Consider the following 18,912-nt stretch of genomic DNA (forward strand, 5'->3'; position numbering starts at 1 on the left):
TAGGTTCCTTTTTCTCCTACAGAATTTTAGGTCGATAGAGAAATTTGCAAGGGCATTTTTCAGAATCATCGTTTTTCCCATTTTTTTTATTATGAGACTTACCAGAAACAAATTAGCTGCTACAGGCTCATCAACAATGAGAAAAAGAGAGAGATCACAGAATTCTAAGTCTGAGATAGTTAATCATCTTCAGTAGACTCTTAGGAAGCTGAAGGTTTATGTTTAGGCTCCTACTTCATGTGGAAAGAAAACTGTCATATTCTCATTATCAATTTTAAGGTATATTTTTTCAGATATAATTGTTAACTATGTAAACTAATCCTGTGCTACTTGTAAACTGATTGTATCCAATATTTTAGCAGTAGAATTTAGCACACTGCCACAGAAAACCCACACAGTAATGGCAAATATACAAATTTATGTCATAATTAGTTGGTAATGTGTTAAGTAGGTTTGTTTTTTGTTTGGATTAGTGAGGAGTTTTTTGTTGTTAAAAATACTTAAATGCTGATTGTTGGATAGTATATTTGGCTATCAACTGTTTTCTGGAATTGAACCAAGGTAGAATAATTCTCCTATTTATAGGCTACTGTGGAAGCTCCATTTTGATTATCTTCCATTTTGATTGTATTTTGATTAAAATTTGAGTATTTTTGCAGAAAAAAATTCTTAAACTGTGCATCTCAAACCTTAATATATATACAAATGACTTGGGCATCTTCTTAGATGCCCTTTGTGATTCAGTGAGTCTAGGATGGTTTATTAGTCTGTTCTCATGCTGCCAATAAAGACATACCCAAGACTGGGTAATTTATAAAGAAAAAGAGGTTTAATGGACTCACAGTTCCATGTGGCTTGGGAGGCCTCACAGTCATAGTGGAAGGTGAAAGGCACGTCTTACATGGCAGCAGGCAGGAGGAATGAAAAATCAAGTGAAAGCGGAAACCCTTTATAAAACCATCGGATCTTGGGAGACTTACTCACTGCCATGAGAACAGTATGGGGGAAACCGCCCCCATGATTCAATTATGATGAGTCCCACTAGGTCCCTCCCACAACATGTGGGAATTATGGGAGCTCCCAGGAGCTGCTGATGTTGCTGGTCCATGGACCACACTTGGAGTAGTAAGGACATAAAGAACTGGACCTCTGGTGGAAGTAGGACAAGGTGTAACAAATTGTGACTGTCTTTATCAGAAATGAGTGATTGTTATTTGTATCCCTTTGAGAAGAAAAGCCCCTCTTGTATTTCTATAAAGAGTTGAAGTAGACATTGGGCCACTCAAGAGGGGCATCATATAATGAAACATTGAAGCCTCTCTAAGTTTATAGAAGACAATCTTCCTTGAGATAGATATACTTCACATCTGAGCTCCTACCTCAGGATAGATTAGAGTGGTCTCCTTCACTGCACATTGTACGTAATGAGAGAATGAGAATGAAAAAGGTAAATATCATCTGGCTGTTATTATGACAATAGTTTTGATGTCATGGGCTCACTGAGAGTGTCTTGGGAATCCTCAGGGATCTGTATACTATACTTTGAGAGATGCTGGCATAGAGGAAACTATGCATTGTATAGCTGTGCCTATTGCAAGCAGCAGGGTAGATTTATATTGAGAACAGCCACTGAATCATAAAATATCTGAGCAAGCCCTTTTCAGTTGTCCTGATTGAAGCCATACTGTTGGTATTCTGGACAAAATACATAGAAATGGAATGGTAAGAAATTGGTTCAAAATACTCCCAGTGGTTAAGTAATTAGAAAGCTTATATTTGGAAGAAGTTATAGCAATTACTGGTGGAGGGAAGAACACTTAGAATGATGAGACAAAGAAGTAGCTCTGAGAATATGATCGAAAGATATGTTTTCCAGGTGCAATAGTTTAGCCTGATTAAGAGACCATCACTCTTGTAAGAAGGGGCTGGATACATTGGTTAGTAGAGAGAATTATTATGTCAAAAGAGTTATCATATTATCGTAATTATAATAGATTATGAAGTTGCATATTCATATTCTCATTCCATATTTTACTCGTCGGACTCATGGACTGGAAGGTACCTTGGACCGGAAAGACAGACTTTCTGGACTAAGAATTGCCGCTCCTGTAGCAGCCTACTGCTTAGGCTGCATCTGCTGCTCGTATTGTGCTTCATGATGGCCCAGGAAGGTTGGGCTGGCCCAGGGAGTAGTGAAAGTAGAATGGAGAGTCATTAATTATAATTATTAGTATTTTTGAATACATTAAAAATTGCTAAATGATTTTAAAATACTGTAGTATATTCATCTACTGAATACATCACTTTATACTCATGTTCTTCCTCACTAAGTTGCAAAGAAATAAATTGTTATTTTACACTTTAGGCACAGTGAACATGGGTCAACTAATCAAAGAAGTGAAAAAATTTGAGAAAGGTAAAAATACCTTTTACCTTTAACCATAATGTTGTCTTTGCTGCCTTAGCAGTGCTTGAAATCACTTGTTATGACTCTACTTAAGTACCAGCAGTTATGGGAATCACGCTAAAGCCATATTTATGAAAAGACAAGAGAGGATACCACTAAGATAATAGAGAAATCACATATTATTTAGTTAGAGGACAATCGCATATTATTTAGTTATAAAGCCAAGTTTGAAATCTGGCCATAATGATTAGAGTAGGCCAAAATTAATTTGATTTGAGCCATTTTACGCTTAAGGGGACCTTGGTTAAAAGAATCTCAGGAATACAGTTAAAAAAAAAATAGGGAGAGGGCATAAATTTATTACCAGAAAAGTTAAATGATGTCACACTTAATCACTGTTGTGGCAAAAGATGTAGCAAACTGGGTTCAATATAGCCATCTTTCAAGGCTTGAAAATCTTTCCCTGAGATAGCCTAGGCTTGCTCATAGTCTAGACTACATCGTGAAGTCCAGTGGTTAGGTCAGTTAGCACAGTCAGGACAATAGTCTAACCTGAGTTAATCCAAAGAGTGGCAACTAGTTAGATCGTATTAAAAGCTTGCTTGTTGTAATAGGTTCTCAGCCGTATTTTCTCATGTAATACTCTCTGACTGAAAAGAAAGTACTTTGGTTCCTAAACATACTATATATATCTCAATGTCCTATTCCTTCTCTCAGAATCTGAGTTCTACTGCACATACTGCTGGTGTTATAAACCCTAAAATTCCACCTCTGCAACAATGGTAATTGTCATATATAGTAAGAATTTAGCTGTGATGTAATCAAAAGATGAGACATCAATGTCAGATTGTTTTGATAGTGTGATGAATACAAAACTTCCTATTTTAGGGTTTCCCATCTGTTAGAATTAATTAGAATCTGTTAGATAGGTATAATTCTGCTGAAATTATGGTTTTTATTGTTTTTATCAAAATATATTGAATATCTAAAAGAAAAATGAATTTTTATTGTAGCTATTTAAATTTATTTACCTGCATTCAAAAGGCAGGGTATAAAATTTTTCTATTTTAACTTATATATGGGTTGTTAGTCATTTTGTATGGATTGCAATTTCTCTTAAGAGAAATTTATGTTTCAGTATAACATATTTTTTGTTTGTGAGTTGGTATCTGGATTTTTAAAACACTTTTCTCAATTGATAGAACACTTCAGAGATACTTATCTCAACAGAAACTTAAAAAGCAAACTTTCTAGAAATGCCCAGGACTGCTATCCAACCAATTATGTCAGCTACGTATGCTTAGAGCTTGATTGAGAAAAATCAAGCAGTCAAATAAAATAAAGATTGAGAGAAAATGAATTAATTTTTTGTTTGAGAAAGTGAATTAATTGAATCATTTAACTTGTAAATCAGTAATAAAGAAAATATCTCTGGTTTATAATGGATATGAAATTTGTATCACTTTTAGCTTAGATAGCTCAGATTATAGTTAAAATTGTTCTTTTAATAAGAAAAGATAGAGCTGGAAACAATTTTAAACCTGAAACTTCAGCAACACATGAAGTATACATGGTAGGTATATTTTTAAAACTATAAATATTTAGTGATAAAAGGAAATTATAGTAGCTTTGGTTAGGAATAATATCTTCTAAGCAAAAAAAAAGAAAAATGTTAGAAAATGTAGTAAATAAGGAGAAATATTAGAAATCTGAAACATTTTGTTTAAATATCTTGCTGTAAGAAAAGTTAACCATTCCACATAATCTTTCATAGTTTTAAAGAACACATAAACGAATATTCGATTCTTGGCTTTTTTTCTATTTTTTTAATTTGTAATGCTCAATAACTTTCTTTTTTAGGTCTAATATAGTTATTCTGAACATTTACAAGACTGAACCTAAAAATTGTTTTCCATGTTGTTTTCTTAATGTATGCTTAGTACGTTTTTAAAACTTTTTAATATACCTGACAATATACATGTGTTTTTGCTCCCTCAGTAATCGTGTGGAAGCATGGACAAGAGATGTTGCTTTCTTACTCAGACAAGAAGGCAGGCCCATGGTTAATCTTATCCATAATAGGACTAAAGTCAGAGTGATGGAAAGGGATTGGCAGAATACAGACAAAGCAATAAATTGGTTAAGAAAGGAAGCAATTAATTACACTGAACCATTTGTTCTTTACTTGGGATTAAATTTACCACACCCTTACCCTTCACCATCTTCTGGAGAAAATTTTGGATCTTCAACATTTCATACATCTCTTTATTGGCTTGGAAAAGTAAGTAACTACATTGTATGTGCTCAAAATTAGATTTATATATGTGGCTTATGGGTATTTGCCCATTGTTTCTTTTATTATCACTTTTAAAGAAAAAATTGAAAATTGTATATTCAAACTTGACCAATAACTAGTTTGATAAAAACTAAAGGGACAGTTTTACAGAAATAAAATAAGTGTTAAAAGTCAGAAGCGTACTTCTGGATTGAATACATTTGCCAAGGATATGTCTATAAAAAGAGAAACTAAAAGGCATTCTCTTAGAAATGGAGGCCGTCCTCACTTTACACTGTTCCAGATTGTAAAAATGACCATGCAAGCTGAAACCATATAAAACAACCTTAATAAATGGGAAAAATGACCATTTTCCGGCACCTTTAAAAACATAAAATATTTTAAATTGTGTTACTTTTGGTTAAAAATGGAAAGGAAAAAATAAACTAATATTAATGTAGTACACTATAAGGAAAACACTAGAAACATTGCGAATTAAAGCGGGAATTTTTTTGGTTAAAAAACTTACCAGTAGATTGAAGACTGCTTGCCTTCTCATCATAAAACTTATGATACAGAGAAAGTATCTTCTCTAAGACTTGGCAAATTGTCATTATTTCTTTCTAAATTTGGATTACCTTCCAACATTTTAACTTTTGCACTTTCAATATAATGATATATCTCCAAGTTCCTTTAATGTGAAAAATGTTGCCAGTATCGCTTTCTGTGGGATATCTTTATCTTTTTCTTCACAACAACCTTCCTCATTTATGCTGGTAAATGTGCCTTCACTCAGTTCCTCTGGCTACATTTCTAGTGTCTCTTGACATGACAGCAGTGTCAACATTCCCAGCTCAGCTGTTTCTTCTATAAGTTCGTTTACATTTGATTTAAATTTCACTTCCAGCCTTGTCACTTTTCCTTTTTTTACTGTATGTTCATCTTTGTTGACTTCTCTTCATTATCCCTTTTTATAAAGTGTCACATTCATTTATCACTAGGATACAAGTACATGCTTTGTTGTCTGTGCATGTACCAGATAACTAATCACTGACACATTTTAAAAGAAACAACATGATTAGTCACTGAATGGCATACATATCTGTTGTATACTCAGTGATTTATACTAAAGAGCTAGCAGCATATCAGTGTGAAAGTTGGTACTTTTTCCAGTTATTCACAGTTAACATACCCTGGTAACTGAAGTCTACCAGAGTAATTTTGTTAGGGACTGCTATTATTTGACAAAACTTTGATAACTGAAATTCATGCATATCAAACCACATGATGCATGGTCTACCTGTATTTTGAAATGTGTAATCTTAAATCAATTTTAAGTTACTTTAAAAACTAATCAGTTAATTCAACTAAAAACCTTCTTCAGAGCAAAAGAAATAATCAGCATAGTAAACAACCCACAGAGTGTGAAAAAATCTTCACAATCTATGTATCTAACAAAAGACTAATATCCAGAACCTACAAGGAACTCAGAGTAGCAAGAAAAAAAAGCCAATCCCATCAATAAATAGGCTAAGGACATGAATAGAGCTGTGTGCCATGGCTCACACCTGTAATCCCAGAGCTTTGGAAGGCTGAGGCGGGTGGATCACCTAAGTCAGGAGCTCGAGACCAGCCAGACCAACATGGTGAAACCCCGTCTCTACTAAAAACCGAAAAGTAGTGGGTGTAGTGGTGTGCACCTGTAATCCCAGCTACTCGGGAGGCTGAGGCAGGAGAATCACTTGAACCCAGGAGGCGGAGGTTGCAGTGAGCAGAAATTGCACCATTGCACCCCAGCCTGGGCTACAAGAGCGAAACTCCATCTCAAAGAAAAAAGAGGGCATGAATACACAATTCTCAAAAGAAGATATACAAATGGCCAACAAATATATGAGAAAATGCTCAACATCACTAATGATCAGGGAAGTGCAAATTAGAATCACAATGTGATACCACCTTACTCCTGCAACAATGGCCATAATCAAAAAAAATAAAATAAACAGATGTCAGCGGGGACGTGGTGAAAAGGGAACAATTTTACACTGAAAAGGGAATGAAAACTGGTACAACCACTATGGAAAACAGTGTGGAGATTCCTTAGCCAAAAGTAGAACTACCATCTGATCCAGCAATCCCACTACATAGTATCTACTCAGAGGAAAATAAGTCATTATACGAAAAAGATACTTGCACACACGTTTATAACAGCATAATTCACAATTGCAAAAATATAGAACCAGCCCAAATGCCCATCACTCAACCAGTGGATAAAGAAATTGTGGTGTATATACCATGAAATAACTATTCAGCCATAAGAAAGGAATGAATCATTTGCAGCAACCTGGGTGAAACTGGAGACCATTATTCTAAGTGAAGTGACTCAGGAATGGAAAACCAAACATTGTATGTTCTCACTCCTAAGTGGGAGCTAAGCTATGAGGACTCAGAGGCATAAGAATAATACAGTGGACTTTGGGGACTGGTTGGGGGAAGGTGAATAGCGGTGAGAGATAAAAGACTACAAATTAGGTACAGTGTATAATGCTTGGGTGATGAGTGCCCCAAAATCTCAGAAATCACCCTAAAGAACTTATTCATGCAACCACATCTGTTCTCCAAAAACCTACAGAAATAAGAAATAAAAGTTAGTCTAAAAAAACTACTCAGAAACACTATTTAGGCCATCCTATTTTAAATAAAATAATGTCAGTGTTTTAGATACTTTATATCTTCTTTAAAAGTTTTAAGTGGCTTCATTTTCAAAAATTTGTCTGGAGTTAGTACTAGCCAAATGAAATGAGTTAAATGACTTTCAACCAAATTCTAAGTAAATGTTTGAACTTTTTGAAAGTTACATGACTAAAATATAAGTGTGAATTAAAGATCTAGTTTAATTGTTTTTTACCAGCACTGTAAGTAAGCATTTATATGTGTTTAAAAGTCACATTTGTTTTTGACAAGCACTTGGCTATCTCACTAGATAGTGTCATTCTCACTAGTGAATTATTGGAGAAAAGGAGTCCTTATTCTTAGGTTGTTGATTCTGAAGTTTTGGTCACACAACTGTATATTAAAGTGCTTGGATACTTTTCTGGACTAGCATGTACTGTCTAATATAGCTCATATTTTTCGGTGGCCTGTATAATTTTTAAAAATTTTACCACTATCTCATGATATATATACAGATATTGATATATACCTTCTGTTGTTATGTTAGTATTAACAATTTGTTCCTAATTTATGTATTGATTTATTATTTTATTTGCATCTTTATAGCTGTTCTTTTCTACTATTCTAAGTAATTAAACATTGTTGATTTCACCATACATACTTATTGAAGGAAAGAAATAGCACTATTTTGCTAGCATAACTAAGTTTTTTCTCCCATTTTTAGGTGTCTCGTGATGCTATCAAAATCCCAAAGTGGTCACCTTTGTCAGAAATGCACCCTGTAGATTATTACTCTTCTTATACAAAAAACTGCACTGGAAGATTTACAGAAAAAGAAATTAAGAATATTAGAGCATTTTATTATGCTATGTGTGCTGAGACAGATGCCATGCTCGGTAGGTGGTATAATTAATAAGCAATTACATGAAGAAAAAGTATAATATTTTTCCAACAGTCTGTGATCATGCTGCTTGGTGGCTTGCGTGAACAGCCTCAGATATTTCTTACAACAGTTGCTTATGACTATAGGACTCTTGACACTTACCAAACTTGATAACTGGCATTGTTGACAGAATGAAAAGCTCTTTATATCTTAATGATTCAGAAATTTGCAGATTCATAAATGCTTAGATTTATTCATACATAAAGGGTCACAGAAGGCTATCATCTACTTGAAACGTTTTGCTGTCCTTAAACAGGAATCAGTATTCAGCCAAACACAGGTACACATGTGATAGGTATTTGTAAGGCAGCTTAGCTTTCTAGAGATTAGAAAATTTACTTGTAGAATCTTGTGACTCCCCCAAACTTATAGTAACCATGAAACAAATTCTTTCTCCCCAAGCCCTTTAGAGCATGGCCTAACTAAAGTTTCTCCATGTATATTCTGGTCCAGAATCATATTGAATTTTCTTCCCTCATTCAAGCTCAAGACCAACTCAAAACTAAACCTGCCTTCATCACATGACTATCAAGAACGTTTTGCCTGTTCACTTACAGAGCTATGGAAGTTTCCAGTTCATGTGTGGAAAAACCCTGGTTTAAAAATCTGTTTTATAACAAAAACTATTTTCATAAAGTAGTGTTTATTTTGCTACTCTTAGGAATGAAGCATAATTGTACTAGTGAAGTGTAGGTAGCATCTCTTCTGTACAGAGTAAACTTTGGGAGTGACAAGTGAATGTTTTTTGTTAAAAAAATTCATTGGGTAAAAACGGAAAAGTATACAGCAAGAAGCAAAAAGGCCATGTGAGCAAATTATTTATAATATAGCAAGTATAAAAATGTATTGGCCAGGTGCAGTGGCTCATGCCTGTAATCCCAGCACTTTGGGAGGCCAAGGCCGGTGGATCACCTGGGGTCAGGAGTTCGAGACCAGCCTGGCCAACATGGCAAAACCCTGTTTCTACTAAAATACAAAAATTAACTGACTGTGGTGGCACACACGTGTGATCCCAGCTTGGGAGGCTGAGGCAGGAGAATCGCTTGAACCCAGGAGGCGGAGGTTGCAGTGAGCGAAGATCGTGCCACTGCACTCCAGCCTGGATGACAGAGCGAGACTACATCTCAAAAAAAAAAAAAAAAAAAGTATTCCAAGTACTCAACGCAAATAAGATTTTAAGTAATTTTCTTTAATCATGAGCACATCTGTCCAATTGTATTTCATTGATATTCTCTGATGTTAGAGAATGTTCTCCCATTTGCACATTAGAAATTGCATTTGAAAATTTATAGCCATTCATCCATATCCATTAAAATGAAAGAATGTTGCTGTAGGGAGTGTGGGAATACTACTCTTGAAATCTCTTCAGAGAAGAAAAATATGTAGCAACTTGCTTACGTCAAGTTACAAAGTTTATGGAATATATTGTATCTTAATTTTTTTTTTTGAGACAGAGTCTAGCTCTGTCTCCAGGCTGGAGTGCAGTGGCAGGGTCTCTGCTCACTGCAACCTCCGCCTCCCGGGTTCAAGCGATTCTCCTGCCTCAGCCTCCGGAGTAGCTGGGATTATAGGCACACGCCGCCATGTCCAGCTAATTTTTGTATTTCTAGTAGAGATGGGGTTTCACCATGTTGGTCAGGCTGGTCTCAATCTCCTGACCTCATGATCCGCCCACCTCGGCCTCCCAGAGTACTGGGATTACAGGCGTGAGCCACCGCACCTGGCCTGTATCTTAAATTTTTAAATCTACACCGGTCTTGTCACCATATAGTATTTAATAGTGTTCGTTGTGTTTGTTAACAAACATTAGGTACCTACTAGCAGTCGGGCACTATGTTGGGCACTGGGGGAGTATAGTATGTTGAATACTATTAAGAAATCACTCATTAATTAAAGATATTTGTGGCTCACGCCTGTAATCCCAGCACTTTGGGAGGCCGAGGCAAGCAGATCATAAGGTCAAGGAATCAAGACCATCCTGGCCAACATGGTGAAACCCCATCTCTACTAAAAATACAAAAATGCACTGGGTGTAGCAGTGCATGCCTGTAGTCCCAGCTACCTGGGAGGCTGAGGCAGGAGAATCGCTTGAACCCAGGAGGCGGAGGTTGCAGTGAGCCAAGATCACGCCACTGCACTCCAGCCTGGTGACAGAGCGAGACTCTGTCTCACAAACAAACAAACAAAATTAAAGACATTCTAGAGTCTTTTCCCACCTCAGGGTCTTATATTTTCTGTTTCATCTGCCTGGAACACCCTTCCCTTTGCTTTCTACATGGCTGGCTTATTCCATCTTTAGCTCTCAGCTCAGTTGTTACCTCCTCAGGGATGTCTCCCCTAACCATGCTAACTCAGTGTGCCAGCTCCATCATTCTGCTTGCTTTATACCTTATCATGTTGTTTGCGTAGTAATACCAATTATTTCATCTGTTTACCATCTGTCTCCCTTGAAGAACACAAGCTTCATGAGGGCAGGGACATTCTTTTATTTTTATTTTAATTTCCAGGGAACATGTGCAGGGTATGCAGGTTTGTTACATAGGTAAACGTGTTACATAGGTAAAAGGTGGTTTGCTGCACCTAATACCCATCACCTAGGTATTAAGCCCAGCATGCATTAGCTATTTTTCCTAACACTCTTGCCTTCCCTGACAGCCCCCAGTGTGTATCGTTCCCCTCCCTGTGTTCATGTGTTCTCATTGTTCAGCTCCCACTTATAATTAAGAACACGCAGTGTTTGGTTTTCTGTTCCTGTGTTAGTTTGCTAAAGATAATGGCTTCTAGCTCCATCCATGTCCCTGCAAAGGACATGATCTCATTTCTTTTTATGGCTGCATAGTATTGCATGGTGTATATGTACCACATTTTCTTTATCCAGTCTATTGGTGGGCATTTGTGTTGATTCCATGTCTTTACTGTTGTGAATAGTGCTGCAGTGAACACATGTGTGCATGTATCTTTGTAATAGAATGATGTATATTCCTTTGGGTATACACCCAGTAATGGGATTGCTGGGTCAAATGGTGTTTCTGGTTCTAAATTTTTGGGGAATTGCCACACTGTCTTCCACAATGACTGAACTAATTTACGTTCCCACCAATAGTGTAAAAGCGTTCCTATTTCTCCACAACCTCTCCAACATCTGTTGTTTCTAGACTTTTTAATAATTGCCATTCTAACCAGCATGAGATGGTATCTCATGGTGGTTTTGGTTTGCATTTTCTAATGATCAGTGATGTTGAGCTTTTTTAAAATATGTTTGTTGGCCTCATAAATGTCTTTTGAGAAGTGTCTATTGATGTCCTTTGCCCACTTTTTAATGGGGTTGGTTGTTTTTTTCTTGTACATTTGTTTAAGTTCCTTGTAGATTCTGGATATTAAACCTTTGTCAGATGGATACATTGCAAAAATTTTCTCCCATTTTGTAGGTTGCTTGTTCATTCTGATAATAGTTTCTTTTGCTATGCAGAAGCTCTTTTGTTTAATTAGACCCCATTTGTCAATTTTTGCTTTTGTTGCAATTGCTTTCGGTGAATTTGTCATGAAATCTTTGCCTGTGCCTATCTCCTGATTGGTATTGCCTAGATTTTCTTGTAGGGTTTTTTGTAGTTTTGAGTTTTACATTTAAGTCTTTAATCATTCTTATTCAACATTGCATCCTAGGTGCTTAGCATCATATCCATAATGTTTGGCATACAGTAAGCACTCAGTAAACATTTATTGAATGAGCATAAATGCTAAGAATTACAATATGTTGTAACTATAGTAATATGCAAGTTGTAGGCATCCTGAAGAACAAAGTGATTTAATCTACCTAGAAGAGCAAGGAATGATGCTTTGCCAGAGTGATAATGCATGTTTGAGCTGGGTCATAAAGGAAGAATAGGAATTTGTCAAGTAGACTGTGGGAGAAACAGCATTCACCATAGATGGCAGAGTATATGCAGAGGCAAGAAAGCATGAACTAATATGGTGTGTGTTTAGGGGGTTCTGAGCAGGTTAGGATTGCTGAAAAGTAAAGATCTAGCAGGTAGCCGAAGGTGCTGAGTATGGAGAGTGGACAGGGGCCTTGCTTGTTATGCTAAAGAATTCGACAATGGGCAGCTATGAAAAAGTTTCAAGCAGGGATGTGACACGATCAAGTGATGAGGTAATTTAGAAAGATAGACACCAGGATAGTACAAGGAGAGGAAAGAGGAGTAGAGGCAAGACCGATTAGGAAGTAATTCCAGTCGTCTAGTTGAAAAATCAAGAGTGTCTCAACTCTGTGAATAACTCCATAGAGCAGTGAGTGTCAATCCTGACTATACCTCAGAATCTGTAGGTTTTTAAATTAATATAGACTCTTCTACCCAGATTCAGGAACTGCCAAAATAGGGATGACTCCTCTCTCTGGCCTGTGCTTTCTTGTGATTCTCTTAATTACAGTAGGAGGAAGTTTGAGAACAGTGAGACTGGAACTGGTCAGAGGAATTTTACTGTCCCATTATTCCCTATCCAAGCAGATGCTAAATCAAACTTGTACACTGTCTGTCCTGCTTCCAGCCCTTCTTCAAAGGTGGGATTTCCATAATCCTCAGCCACCTTTATGAGCATGATCTGATGATTGCATAGAGAATTGGGAGAAAAAGTAGCAGAAAAGAGGAGTTCTGACTGCTCTTGTCACTTCCTGTTGCACAGAAACTGTGGGTCAGAGGTGATACCAATCTTTTTTATCATCTGAGACATGTGAAGTACTGATATCCTACTGATCTTTCTTTTCTCACTCAAGGCACTAAGGGGAAGATTTTTTTCCCCTATTCTCTGATAGAAACCTGGAAAGCAAGCCAGCATGATCTCCAGATAAGCAGCTTTGAGCAAGAGTTCCCATGGGTATTATATTTTCTTCTTCCTCGCTAGTCAACTGAAGAGCAAGCAGTAGACAGACCACTGTCACCTTGAGACTTAACTTGAGAACAGTAGGTAATATTCAGATGTTAAAAAGCATAGTGACAAACCCTTATAGGATAGAGTTGTTATAAACTTAATGTGATAGAATAAAACATGAACTGAAAGCTAATTAATAGTTTTATCATGATTTCTATTGTAGGTGAAATTATTTTGGCCCTTCATCAATTAGATCTTCTTCAGAAAACTATTGTCATATACTCCTCAGATCATGGAGAGCTGGCCATGGAACATCGACAGTTTTATAAAATGAGCATGTATGAGGCCAGTGCACATGTTCCGCTTTTGATGATGGGGCCAGGAATTAAAGTCGACCTTCAAGTATCAAATGTGGTTTCTCTTGTGGATATTTACCCTACCATGCTTGGTAAGTAATGCAGTTCTGTAAATATTTATTTGTAATAATGCTGGAGAATGCAACTGAAGAGATCAATTAGTCAGTCTTTCAGTTAATAGTCAGAGGTCCTGCTGACTTGTTTATAACCCTGAGCAACTCATTTAACTGTGAGTCAAATCTGTACTCTGAAGAATGAAGAGATTGTTTTTCATGTCCCTGTGTCCTTCACTTACTATAGTCATTTTCCCTCAAAAGATTTGTATTCAGGGTATGACTGTAAAGTAAGCCATGTAAGACATTCAGGTTCATAACCTTATAGATATGATTTGTATGTCATTTGATTCTCTACCACCACCTCCCTAAATAAGCATTTCCTTTCTGAATTATTCTATCCACTTTGAAACTAGTATGAACATATTCCTCCTCAGACTCTTTAGATAGTTCTGTACTATTTGCTTTACTAGCTTCTTAATGTCTACAAGCATAGCCATATGTCTAGAAAAGCAACATATGGATAACGGTAGCAGTTTTTGTTGAAGATACTAGAATAACGACATAATCAAATTCAAAGGAAATCATAGAACTAACTTCTAGTTTCTATCTAATTTAGCAGAGTACTTTAAATTCATTAGCATTTAAACACCAGTTTCTCTGTTCTAAGACACCATTAATTGCAAAACTACCATAAATTCATAAATTTTGGTGAAAGAAAATAGCACAAGATATGTTCTCTAATTTCCGAAATGTTAAAATGTGAAAGAAAGATGCATCTTAAAATCAAAGAAGTCAGAGTTCTTTTTATCTCCTTCCTTCTGCCGCAAAGTTCTTCCCTTAACTAAATTTATGTAGAGTCAATTTAAACCGGCATCCTTTCCTTTTCTCTTATTTCATATCCTTCTCATATAATTGAACATACTTCTTTCCAGTTCCTTGAACTTTTTTATTTTTGTTTATTTATTTTGTGTGTGTGTGATGGAGTTTCTCTCTTTCACCCAGGCTGGAGTGCAGTGGTGCGATCTCTGCTCACTGCAACCTCCGCCTAACAGTTTCAAGCGATTCTTCTGACTCAGCCTCCTGAGTAGCTGGGATTATAGGCACCTGCCACCATGCCCAGCTAATTTTTGTATTTTTAGTAGAGACGAGGTTTCACCATGTTAGCCAGGCTGGTCTCAAACTCCTGACCTTATGATCTGCCCACTTCAACCTCCCAAAGTGCTGGGATTACAGGCGTGAGCCACTGTGCCTGGCCAGTTCCTTGAATTTTTAATCTCTTCTGTTTCTTAGTCATCATTTGCTGGTTTCCCTTTATCCCAAAGTAATGATCACACTCAGCCATATCTTGGCCACTTTCTCATTCCATTAGTTTCTAGCCGATCACTATTACTTTTCCTCATTTCTGTGTTTTTAAAAGAAGTTTATGTAGAATTATGTATATTTGGGTCTCTGCTATTAGCATCTTTAGAGTTTTATGAATATATGCCTATATTCTTTACAGTTTCCTTCCTTAATTTTTCTTCATGTAGAACTCTCTCTACCCTCCCCATTCCCAAAGAAAATCTTCCTAGCGTCATCTTTGCCTGACTTTTTAGCCTCATTCTTTTTTCCTGAGGTATAGTGACCAGAACTGCAAGAAGGTATTGTAAAATATTATGGAAAGCTGGGGTGATTCTTTCTCCATTTTTCCCTCAATATATTTCATAGTGATAGTTGCCCTTTTATCTATTTGACTCTAGCAGCTAAATAGTTAAATATCTTTAGGGAGTTGTCTACAGTGAGCCTTATGCAATTCTTAGACATTCTGTCATCATATATGTCAGTTAATTAAAATGCATGGTTTAAATCATTTTTCTTTAAACATTATTTTATATTTGCCCACAATGCAAATTTTGTACTCTACAACCTTGAGAAGATGCCATTATTACTTCTTGCCATTTTATACATTGTAAAAGTTAAAGGTCATCTGCAAACTAGCAGATTTCATAATTTAACAGGTCAGATAAGAAAATGCTAAATAAAATTTGTTAGAATGGGGAAATTCTCATGCATCCACCTATCACTGCCTAATTTATGTTACTTGCTAATAAGAATTTCTCTAGCTAAGAAAATACTGTCTCAGAAGCTCCTCTAAATTCCATCTCTACTCTTCTGTAAATGATGTAAATTCCCTGCAACTGTAGGTTTTTTTCCTGCAATTTGTCAATTATTTTAGAAAAAATAATTTTCTAAAACTATAGTTTTATATAGATTTTTATTTTCATAAGATTCTTGGTAATAGACTCCTTCTGAGTCACATTTCCCTGCAGAATATGTTTTATTAACAGCATTTAGATCATGTGTTGATTAGACCTCATCAATAAGAGTAAAGGAAATAAAGTCAAAAATAAATCTCTCCAATTCTAAACTGAAAAATTAACATCTTCGTTGCTTAGCACAGTTTATAATGTGTTTCACAATAAATATTATTTTTATTATCAGACGAGGGAAAGCTACATTTAAATGATTTTTTTTAGTTGGGGAGGAGTGAGTGGAGGAGAATACCTATGGACGGGTCTTTATATAAAACACTGAAACATTCTATTAACCAGATGTTAACCAGTGATAATGGTAGAAAGAGAACAATGCAAAAGAGCCTTATGCTGGAGCCAGGAGACAACATTGTAACACAATTATTTACTTAAGTTAATCTTTTTATAAATGATAAAGGTGTAATATTCATAGAGCTCTTATAAATCTGTAAGAAAAAGAGGAATACCTTATTAACAGATGGAACAAAGTAAGCAATTCACAACAGAAAATATACACAAATGGCCAATATATTTTTAAAGAATCAAATCAGTGGTCATAAAAATATTAAAAGAGAAGAATATTTTTCTTTCACATGTAAAGTTTGCAGAGATTAAGAAGAATTAGAAAATCTTATATTAGAAATAGTCTTTCTCATGTACTGCTACTGGGAATATAAACTGATACAAATGTTTTGAAGGCAAATGTGGCATTACGTTTCAAATTTCTTAGAAATGTGCATACGTTTTGACCTAGAAATCCTAATTTTAGGAAATAACCTGTAGATATACACAAATATTTATCTCCATGGATATTTATTACCATATTAAGAATTAGAAGCAATATGAATATCTAGTAGTAATGGGTTGGATAAAAAATAGTCAATTCTAATGCAAATCAAAACCACAATGAGATATCATCTCGCAACAGTCAAAATGGCAATTACTAAAAAGTCAAAAAACAACAGATGTTGGTGAGGCTGCAGAGAAAGGGGAACACTTATACAGTGTTAGTGGGAGTGTAAATTAGTTCAGCCACCGTGGTAAGCAGTTTGGAGATTTCTCAACGAACTTAAAACAGAGCTATCATTAGACCCAGCAATCCCATTACTGGGTATATACCAAAAAATACATAAATCATTCTACCAAAAAGACATGCACTTGCAGCACTATTCACAATAGTAAAGGCATGGAATCATCCTAGGTGCCCATCAGTGGTGGACCAAATAAAGAAAATGTGGGACATATACACTGTGGAATACTACAAAGCCATCAAAAATGAAATAATGGCCTTTGCAGCAACATGAATGGAGCTGGAGGCCATTATCCTAAGCAAATTAACACAATAACAGAAAACCAAATACCAGATGTTCTCACTTATAAGTGAGAACTAAACATTGGTTACTCACGGACATAAAAATGCCAACAAGGAATCACTAGGGACTACTAGAGGGGAGAAGGAGGGAGGGAGGGGGCCAGAGGGCCAGAGGTTGAAAAACTGTTGGGCACTATGCCCAGTACCTGGGTGATGCAATCATTCATATCCCAAACCTCAGCATCAAGTAATATACCCAGGGAGCAAACCTGCACACATACCCACTGAATCTAAAACGTTGAAAAGAAAATGTCAATTAATTTTAAAAAGTGAAATATGTGAAAATTGCCCCCATGTATTAAAAAGAAAATGAAGGCTTTAAAACTGTACAAATTGATGTTTGTGTTTTGTTTTGTTTTCTTTTTAGATATTGTGTCCATCTAATTCACTGTCCAAATTAGCAAGGTTTTAGAGTACTATTAACAATTACAACAGCATTAACAGGCAGAAACTGAGGCTGTTCTTTATTTAACAGCCTTAGGAGCCAGGAAAACAAAGATCATTCTGACGGTCTGCATTTAATCTGATGGATCATTCTACCTTTTAAGATAAAATTCCTCAGTGCTGGAAGAGTTTAAAGCTACTTTATTAGTGATTAACTCTAAAATTAGACCTGTGAGACACTATGTTCTACTTCTGCTTAATAAACAAACTTATACGTATTTTGATAAAACATCTACAAAGGACTTCTTATTTTGTTCTAACCAATTAGGAGCTTAAAATAGATATAAGCCAGTATCTATTCTTAGAGCTCCCAAAGTCCTTTCTTTATTAGCTTAGCTGTAGCTATATTATTTTGTGTGAATCCCATTTACACACACACAGAGGAGAAGCTTATAAAGAAAAATGATATAAAGAGAAAAATTTATTTTGAAATTGATTTTTCAAGGATAAACTTTGCTTATAGTATATTTGAGTTTTAAAATATTTGAGTCTTCTGGAAACTAAAAATGAAATTAAAATCCTGAAATGTCTGTTGAACAGAAATAAACACTTCTGGTATCAAAAAAAAAAAACTCAACCCAAAACCTCAAGCGATATTTCCTCCTCACTTCCATTCTATGCATCTTAGAAATGTATAAAAGATGGTTATTCTACATTCAATAGAAAGATATTGAATAGGAAAAACCAATTGGAATTCCTGTTTTAATAAACCTACCTTACTATCAAGAGGCTATTGAAATTTAAGATGCAACAATGCTTTATTTAAAAGTTTGAATTTACAAGCCATTTTTTAAAAAGTATTTTAAAAGAGCGGTTTTTTTAAGTAAAATATTTTATGATAAATTAGGAAGAATGTGCTTAGTTTATTTGTACTTTTGGATCAAATAAACTAATGCTATCACTAGTGTGATAGGATACTATTACATTATTATTTCCTAATACCGGCAGGAAAATGACATTTATGAATAGGAATTCTTTATAATATTAATATTAAAGTTGATATTATTTCTGAGATTATTTAAAAATTACTTCCCAAAATATTTTCTTCTCTAATACCTAGTATCAGCATCCTTTACCTCAGTAAGAACTAAAGGTGTCTTGTTTTGTAGTTAAAATTGTTTTGATTTTTATTTTTAAGCTTATTTTCATGTGAATTGTTTTCTGTAAGTCTTTCTGTAAAACACCTGCCTTTCTCCACTTAAAAGATAAGTCTAGATTTTTTTAATTTTGAG

At 35.4% G+C, this 18,912-nt stretch overlaps 1 protein-coding gene across 1 annotated transcript in view; it reads left to right on the top strand.

Moving 5' to 3' along the window:
• The window catches only part of ARSK (arylsulfatase family, member K), a 49,356-nt gene that overhangs the window by 22,644 nt on the left and 7,800 nt on the right, over nt 1-18,912 (top strand). Inside the window, exons 4-6 of the mRNA XM_011944278.1 lie at nt 4,406-4,688; nt 8,077-8,248; nt 13,385-13,609. Coding sequence (XP_011799668.1) covers nt 4,406-4,688; nt 8,077-8,248; nt 13,385-13,609 — 680 coding nt within the window. The remainder of the gene's footprint in view (nt 1-4,405; nt 4,689-8,076; nt 8,249-13,384; nt 13,610-18,912) is intronic.

The sequence above is a fragment of the Colobus angolensis genome, unplaced genomic scaffold, assembly GCF_000951035.1.
Source record: "Colobus angolensis palliatus isolate OR3802 unplaced genomic scaffold, Cang.pa_1.0 Scaffold23, whole genome shotgun sequence".
NCBI classification, from domain to species: Eukaryota; Metazoa; Chordata; class Mammalia; order Primates; family Cercopithecidae; genus Colobus; species Colobus angolensis.